Genomic DNA, 8,117 nt, shown 5'->3' with positions numbered 1-8,117 from the left:
GTCAGCCGTAACACCACCTTCCACCACCCTCCACCGTGTTTCTATAGTAACACGGTGTTTGCCAAAAAAACAGGAAGTAATTTCTGTTTCAATTAAATTTCATTTTTGATAAGACAGACAGACAGACAGACAGACAGACAGACAGACAGACAGACAGACAGACAGACAGACAGACAGACAACACGATCATTCAGAACTACGCTGACATTAAGCTGACATGGTTCCATGATAGTAGCTTTAATAAGTCATTTTCGATACTTCTATAGCACCAGCACAACACTGGAGCACCTGTATTAAAAATTCATTCATTGAAGACATAAACACACAAAAATGGCTCCAAATCTCTGATTGGATCTTTTCAGTGCCAGAGCATCACCATGATGGACACTTTCATATGGACACAGTGACCCAGAAACACGCCCGATTTAGGGATCTTCTTAAGGAAAACAAGAACTTGAGCTACCCGGACGTAACCAACGTGATTAAATGCATCTTCCAGGGGGAAAAAGAACCAAATCATCCCAAGGTTACATCATGAGTGAGTTCCTTGGTTCATCTTGTAGCAGAGTTGATGGACCATCAAAGCTTCAATCAGCAGCTTCAGACTCAGTCAGCCTCGTGCAGCTCTGCGCTGGCTCTCATTTGTGCTCCCATTTAGCGTTTGGCAAAGCCGACATTGGGAAGAGCGACCGGGTTAAAGAGAGAGGACGAGGTTCTGTGAAGGGAATCAGGGAACAATCTCCTGCGATGATTACGGTTTGCTGAAACGGGTCTGTTTGTGTGAGTGTGTTTTGGCTTTAAACCTAAATTGTGAGGACATTTTAGCTGCTCCAGACAAAACTCAAAAGCCATTTAGAAAAAAAAACTCCTCCTTAATTCCTCTTTTACTGATGTTGAGATTCTTTCACTGAATTTCCGCAAACACTAAGATACCAACATGTGTGTGTGTCTGTGTGTGTGTGTGAGAGAGAGAGAGAGAGAGAGGGAGAGATAGATAGAGAGAGATGTTCCTATACTAATAAATGTTAACGGAAAAACTCCCCCCAGAAGATAAATGACCTCTAACGACCCTAGTGGTTGGCAGCAGTTTAGGGAATATCTCGTGTTTTGGTCCCACCCGAGTCAGGGTTACGCAGAACGAGCGCATTCTTTTTAGAAGAATAACTGCATTGTGCTGAAGACTTTCTTTCATTTCAGTTTCTTAATTCATTGACATGATTGACGGCCATATTGTCTAAATGTATCTACAAAAACACAGTGTGTATGTGTTTGTGTGTTCGTGTGTGTGTGTGTTTGTGTGTGTGAGTGAGAGAGAGAGCGAGAGAGGGAGAGAGAGAGAAGGGGGAGGGAGGGAGAGAGCGCGCAGAAGAGTTCTCACCCTGCGCGTCGCCAGACGCACCGTCCACTTTTGCTGCTGATTTTAGGACGTTAATGCTTTGAAATCGGGGAATCTGAAACGTTGGCGTCAAACGTGTCACGTCCTTTTCGACAGTTTCATTTTCATGATTCTAGCTGGGAATATCATCTGGAATAAAGGTGAAGACAACACAGGTAAAGTACGTGGAGAAAAGCCAAATTGCCAGTTTGGAGTTTGGAGTTTCGTCGCGACATATTTCACCGTCGGCGTCTCTTTTTGCAGGAATCGCGCAGCAAAGTTCAGGATCGTTTGTCTGCGGACGCAGCAGCGCGCAGCGGCTCGGAGCGCTTCGGCAGACAGAGTTCGGTCTGCGGGGTTCTGCGTCTTTCTACTGTTTCAGGCGTCCCCGAAATGGTGGGGCACCTACACTTACAAGCGATGGATGACAGTCTGAAAGGAAAGAACCGAGAAGGGCTGCTCGACAGTCCGGATTCGGGGTTGCCCCCCAGCCCCAGTCCGCCCTTCTGCTCTCTATCCCCTGGGCTGCTGGAGTCGCGCTCCGGCAGCTGCACGACGCCTGTCGAGAGCCATCATGGATATGATAGAAAGGAAAGCAGAGAAGGCAAACTGGTGAGTGCTTATTGTTCGTGGGTTTAAGTCTTTTTAAGTCAGTTTCACTTTGTTTTCTACCCCAGCTACAACTAAATCCTGTCAGAGTAAAGAACGAAGCAGCTGGGAGATAAACCCTCCCTCTCCGTCTCTGTCTGTAATTTAAACGTGTGATGTGGCTGAAGATGCCACCCTCCACAGCTTTCCTGTCTCTTTCTCTCTGGGGTGTCAGCTCTGCTGTCAGAGGGTCAGTGAGTTGATCTGACTGAGAGTTGTATTTCCAGTGCCGGGTCCAGGGAGTCCCGGGGGTCCCTGCCAGGATTCCAGGGGCTCCCAGGCAGATGACAGAAAGTTTTGTAATCCTGATGGTTCTCTTGGTTGGCTCCAGTTAGTATTCGACTCACTTGACATGTGAAGTCCTCTCTCACTGGTCAGGCTGGTTTCACTTGCATAACTCACTCTGAAAAGGAATAATGTCCTATTCCTTTGGTTTTACAACTAAAATGTTGATTCAGATGATCACCTGTTGATGGGGATATAAAAGGCTGGTGGGTATTCACATCTGACAGTGATTGTCCTTCAGCCTGAGGACTCAGGTGGAGGAAACAGAGCACCAACAGCAGAGATCAAACACTGAAGGATCTTAATGTGAATCTCTGGAAAGGACAGATCCCTTTCTAACAATGAAGTGGAGCCTGGTAACTTCAGCCTGTGTGGAGTCTGACATGTCCATGCAGCCTCTGCCTTTGTTTGTGCTGTGAATGAAGACTGAATGAATGAAGGCAGCTCACTCAGCCGAAAGAGAACGTTTTAATCCTGAACTCCTCCTCCGGTTGTGTTTGGTTTGGCTCCCCCTGCTGGTCGATGCTGACGTCCATAACGTCGTTCAGGTTTAGTGAAATAGATGCACACTAGCTCCCCTTTTCAATATGACACGTTCTTATTTTCATCAGTTAAGACTCGTCTGCATGTGTTTCTGTGTGTGTGTTTGTGTGTGTGTGTGTGTGTGTGTGTGTGCAGCAGCTGTGATCTAAATGGACCCCTGAAAGAGTCGATGCAGCCCGAGGTCACATTAGCACTGACGCATGTAGGACGGACGTCCGCTGTCTCAGAGGACAAACACCTTTTATTTGTGACAGGATGAGGTTTGATGGACTCGACTGCTGCTCAGGTCCGGTTGACATGTGTGCACAGGTCGGATACATAGAACTCCTCTCAGGCTGAGGTCCTCACACTTCCGGTTCCGTCTGGGTTCCACAGCGGCTGCAGGCCGGAGTGTGTTGTTGTGTTCTCATCCTCTTCCAAAATCTATTTCTGTGTTGTTTTTCTGTGGCACCTGAGAACAATCCAGTAGGTCTATTCTGGGGTTACTGGGGCTTGTTAGGGCGGCTGCAGCCCATTGCATAAGTTTTTGATGACTTCTGACTCCTAAATTAAGCCAGACCAACAGACAGACTGTCTGATTCCACGCCTGGCTCAGATTTATGCAGGCATGAGGGAGAATTCACTTGCACTCGGGGTGAAGTCAGACGGGAGCGTTGCCTCCTGTAAAAAGACCAGCGGTCGACTGGTTCTGGATGGGACGGATCCTATCTGCCTCACAGACAGATGATGCTGCTGCTGGAGGAGGAGTGTGTGTCAGCACACTGGTGGAAAACTTCATCAGTTTGGCTGAGTTTTGCTGCAGGAGTTGCGGAGTGACAGTTCTGGAAAATCTGCTCATCCTTCTCTCAAATATCAGCGATTACGGACACACGCCCAGATTAGTTCAAGCATTTATAACAGCACATCAACAGGAGTTCGTATATCAGTGCGAAACTGCTCAACAAGAGACTGCAATCCGAGAAAATATGTTTTAAGACAAAGAAAATCATCAAATCGATGATGATGACAGAATAAAAGACTAGAACAAAGTTGTTTCATTTTTGGTGATATTAAATTTGGATATTAAAAAATCCTTTGTTGTCAGTGGGTTGTTTCCTGGCCAGAAATAAACTCTGTGTGTGTATGTGTGTGTGCGCGCGTGCGTGTGTGTGTGTGGGTAAGCTGAGCCTGCGGTGGCGCTGCGCCGTGCCCTTGGCCCGCTCTTGCCGGCCTCCTGCCGTGGCATGTGTGCCGTGGCAGCATGTGACTCTGCTGTGTAACCTGAGCGCTGCAGGAACTGCTGTGTTTAGACACACTAAAGCTGCTGTTAGTTAATCATCTGGTCAGCCAGTGAATATTTGAACTACTGCTTGCATTTGTGCTCAGGCAAAACCTGCAACATTTGCTCATCTGTGGTCGGTTATGTTGGTAAATGGAGACGTTTTGGAGACGTCGCTGAGAATTTCAGGACTCGGATCGTTTTGTCCAAGTCACAAACACTGTTAATGAAGAACAGAGTCCCCCCCCCCCAAATCTTTGACTTTAAAATCAGTGATTGATTCATCAGGATTTGATTGATGCATCTCTCCAGTAAACCCATAGCGCCACCCAGTGGACTCTAATGCCCCTGCATTTATTCATTCTTATAAAAGCGAGTTTTTTACATTAGAAATAATTTGTCCTTATTTATATTTAACTTGTCTATATCACTTATGCGGGATGTCAGCATGACTGTAAAAACAACACTTTAAACCAAGACCAGCTCAGAGCTCCAGAAATCCCGCTGAACATGGGCCAGAAGGCCAGTTATCATTGTAGCACCACACCGATCACAGCGGCAGGATGGGAGCCCCCCACCTGGAAGAATCAAACAGGGACAAAAATGGTCTGATGGATCCAGGACTGAAGCTGTTTGGTCTTTGGTGTGAAGGTTTGTGTGGATGGTTTGTCTCTTCTCCAGACATGGTGGACAGGGGTGGGGGTGGACTTCAGAACCCTGTTGTGGGCTTCTGAGTGCACATTTGATGAGGGAATAACAGAGTTTCCATTTGCTGAAATGCTTCTGAAACACCTCGGCTCTTCTTGTGTTTCCACAGTTGCCGTACCTGCTGCTGAATGCCACCGGAGCTGACCCCAAGACCCGCATGTACCCCGTGTTCTTCGGAGAGAGCATCAAGGTCAAACCAAACCCTGAGCAGGAGATCAAGTGAGGCCGCCGGCGGTGCAGGTCGATCCTTGAGAGTTCCTCCTTAAATCTCACCTCCTCCTCGTCTTCCAGGTGCAGCTCGGTGGTGAAATACGACTCGGACAAACATTACCAGGACCAGGTCTCCTGCGCCCCCGTGCCCACGGCCACCTCCTTCAGCGAGACAGTGGTGGCGGTGCACAACTGTACTTGGAGGCGCTACAGGTCCCAAGTGTACCTGGAGCCGCGACAGAAGCCCGTCAGCTACCGGAGCACCACCATCATTTACCCGAAACACGCCAAGAACACTTACCGCACCACGCTCAGCTACAACCCGGCGGGCTCCCACCGCTGGTTCGTCTCCACGGTGCAACTGGAATCCAGCGAGGACTCCAGTCCCTGTATCATCTACACGGAGGACCTGTAGGGTCACATGAGCTGTGCCACGAGGACAAAGAACTCAGGAAACATATGAAGTGAGACTGGAAAAACCCTCATCTCACCTCGGAGAAAATGCTGGAAAATGGCGGCGGATATCTGACTGTACACGGGGCAACAAAACAGGAAGTTCTGCTTAGCAAGAGAAGAGCAACGTGCTGGTGTTCATTTATATACATTTCTGATGTCAGAATGTATGGAATCAGTGAAATTTAAAGAACTAGCTGACAAAAATCTGCCCCCAAATCAGTTTGTAATGATTTGAATTCAAGCGGGATTGATCAGGCAGATTTCCCCAGCAGGAAAAACACGGACCACTCGTGAGAAACCTGACAAGCTTTGAGCTTGTTTGGAGCACTTAGGCTACGTGATGGCGGCGCCTTGTGATGGGCGGGGTCAGCAGTGGACCAAACCACTGAGAGGAAAGTGACGGTGGGGGGTGGGGGGGGGGTGTCCGATCTCTAATATCTATGAACTGTATCGTAAATTCACAATGATCTGAACTTTGGGGAGGGCAGTTAAATGATTTTCCCAGGTTTTGGGGGTTCCGGGCCCCCTCCCCCCAATGCTGGGAAACCTGCTCCCATCTTTCACCTGATTTAGACTTTCTACTGATGCAGTCTTTGATCTCTACTCTGGTCATTTGAGGCTGCCCTTCACTCTTTCATGTCTTATTTAAGCTCAGACAGATTGGGGGGTTTTAACTGGACCGTCGCTGTGACGATCAGATTGGCTGAGATACGTTAAGGTGGCAGAGTTCAGCCTGCACGGAGGAACCCGGTCACAAAGCTTTGAATACGACTTTATTGCACTTGTTGTCAGGAGCTGGCAGTGCTCTCTGAACTCTGAGGGGCTTTTAAACTTGGACCAAACTTTTGTTTATTTCTTAATTCGGCTCTCTGAGACAGAGCAGGCCTTTATTTTTCTTACATTCAGCTAGTAGCTTCTAATTTCAAGGGGGTTTTTTTCCCCCGCGTAAGTAGATCTTAAGTGTCCTGTTTCATTTAGCAGAACCAGATTTTTTTCTCCACACAGAAGAAGGAAAAACACTGAGAACTTTTGAGAAGAGTGAGGGTTTAAGACCTTTGACAAGGTGAAGCAGGGCTGCACAGCAACACTCCTTTAGTCAAGTTAAGTGTAAAAATTAAAAGATCATATTAAGATATGAACAGTATTTACTTTGTTATAAATGTGCTCAAGACTAAAAGATTATAATCTTCTGAACGTTGGGTTAGATCGTTTATGGGTTGAGATGTTGGCTGACATGGTGAAAACATCTCAGTCAGAATCAGAAAATGTAAATGTTTAATTTGGAAACAGCTAAGTTGAAATAACCAATATGCTAATGTGAAATCTGAAAGTTCTGAACATCTCGGCCAGAAGCATGGAGCATCTACAGTGAGCAAGATCGTTTCATAGCAACCCAAACAGCAACAATGGAGTCAGGATGTGTCGACGTCCCCAAACCTCCCAGTCTGAGGCCGAGATGCAGTCAGAACATCAGCGAGAACATCAGTGGTCCTCCTTTAGATCCTTGCCAGAGGCTGTTTGTAAAGTTGTGGTCTTGTATTCTGGCGTGGACGCTATTGGACGAGTAGCTGGTTTCTGTGGTCACTGTTGTCATCGGAGGTGACCCTTGTATATGATTTATCCTGTAATGTTACATTTACGAGACAGTTTGTTATCTTTGGCCGGATAAAGTAGGTGTGTGTGTATATAATCCGTTTGGTATCTGCCGTAAAGGTTTCGCTAAATATCCTCAGTTGTTTGGAGGGAAATAAATGACAGTTTCTAAATGTAGGTACTTACTTTTTCTTGTCGTTTTCATTGTTACGCCATCCTTGCTAATGTCATTTCTTATCTTTATTTGACATTGTTAGCATGACATTTATTAATTAGAGTTAACTGAAACTTGGTTTCACTGTTTTATCAAAGCAGCAAACAGAGCTAAGCTAACATTAGCTTCACTTGTAGGTTTGTGCCTTGAAACATGGTCATTCTGCCAGCGTGACGGACTTATTTTATATCATTTTAAAGCAAACAAACTGAAACATCAAACATCATATTTTCCTGTTGATGGAACCTAAGATGCCTGATAGATCAAGACAGAAAAGATTTCAAGAGATTTTACCTCATTTTTATCAGTTTTAAGCGTTTTTCGGACCTGCAGTCTCGAGCTCGCGATCTTGTTTTGATGGGTCTGAGACATGTTGTGCAAAGTGTTCTGGAAGATAGACATTGAAGAAAGGATCACGTCTGATGTTTGGAGTGATGAGGAACTTGTTTGTTTCTGAAGTTCTGTAAAGGAGGATGGACTTTTGTTATGTGCTGGTGGTCTGCGACATAAAAAAAATGATGAGAGGAAGTCGTGTTGAACTTTTGGAGGGTTTCGTGTGATGTCTGTGTTCTAACACTTGATTTTGTTACTGTAAACTATTTTCCTGTTGTATATGTGGCTTTGAGGCACTTCATAATTCTTTATATTTTTGTACGTCAAATCATTGCTCCTACTTTGATCTAAGGAAATTATTTAAAAAGATGTATGGATGGATGAAGATGGATATATGTAAACTGAATTAAAAACTAGGAATTTCCATTCTTCTTGAGTCTTTGTAAATGGTCAGACAATGTCCTTGGTCTACAGGAAGTTATTGCATTGTTCTT

The 8,117-nt window shown here is 45.8% G+C and overlaps 1 protein-coding gene across 2 annotated transcripts; it reads left to right on the top strand.

Moving 5' to 3' along the window:
• The first annotated feature begins 1,378 nt into the window (after positions 1-1,378).
• On the top strand, positions 1,379-8,051 carry rflna (refilin A). 2 transcript variants are annotated; one of them, XM_003974465.3, is made up of 4 exons: positions 1,379-1,556; positions 1,640-1,987; positions 4,927-5,036; positions 5,109-8,051. In XM_003974465.3, the coding sequence occupies exons 1-4, from the start codon at positions 1,503-1,505 to the stop codon at positions 5,440-5,442; spliced, it is 846 nt and encodes a 281-aa protein (XP_003974514.2). In that variant the 5' UTR covers positions 1,379-1,502; the 3' UTR covers positions 5,443-8,051. The 2 variants fall into 2 exon arrangements, with proteins under 2 accessions (XP_003974514.2, XP_029685934.1); XM_029830074.1 differs by having other exon boundaries at positions 1,410-1,551.
• The last annotated feature ends 66 nt before the right edge of the window (positions 8,052-8,117 follow it).

The sequence above is a fragment of the Takifugu rubripes genome, chromosome 21 (assembly GCF_901000725.2).
Source record: "Takifugu rubripes chromosome 21, fTakRub1.2, whole genome shotgun sequence".
Classification (NCBI taxonomy): Eukaryota; Metazoa; Chordata; class Actinopteri; order Tetraodontiformes; family Tetraodontidae; genus Takifugu; species Takifugu rubripes.
Note: the sequence above shows the minus strand (reverse complement) of the source record. Positions and strands in the feature narration are given on the sequence as shown.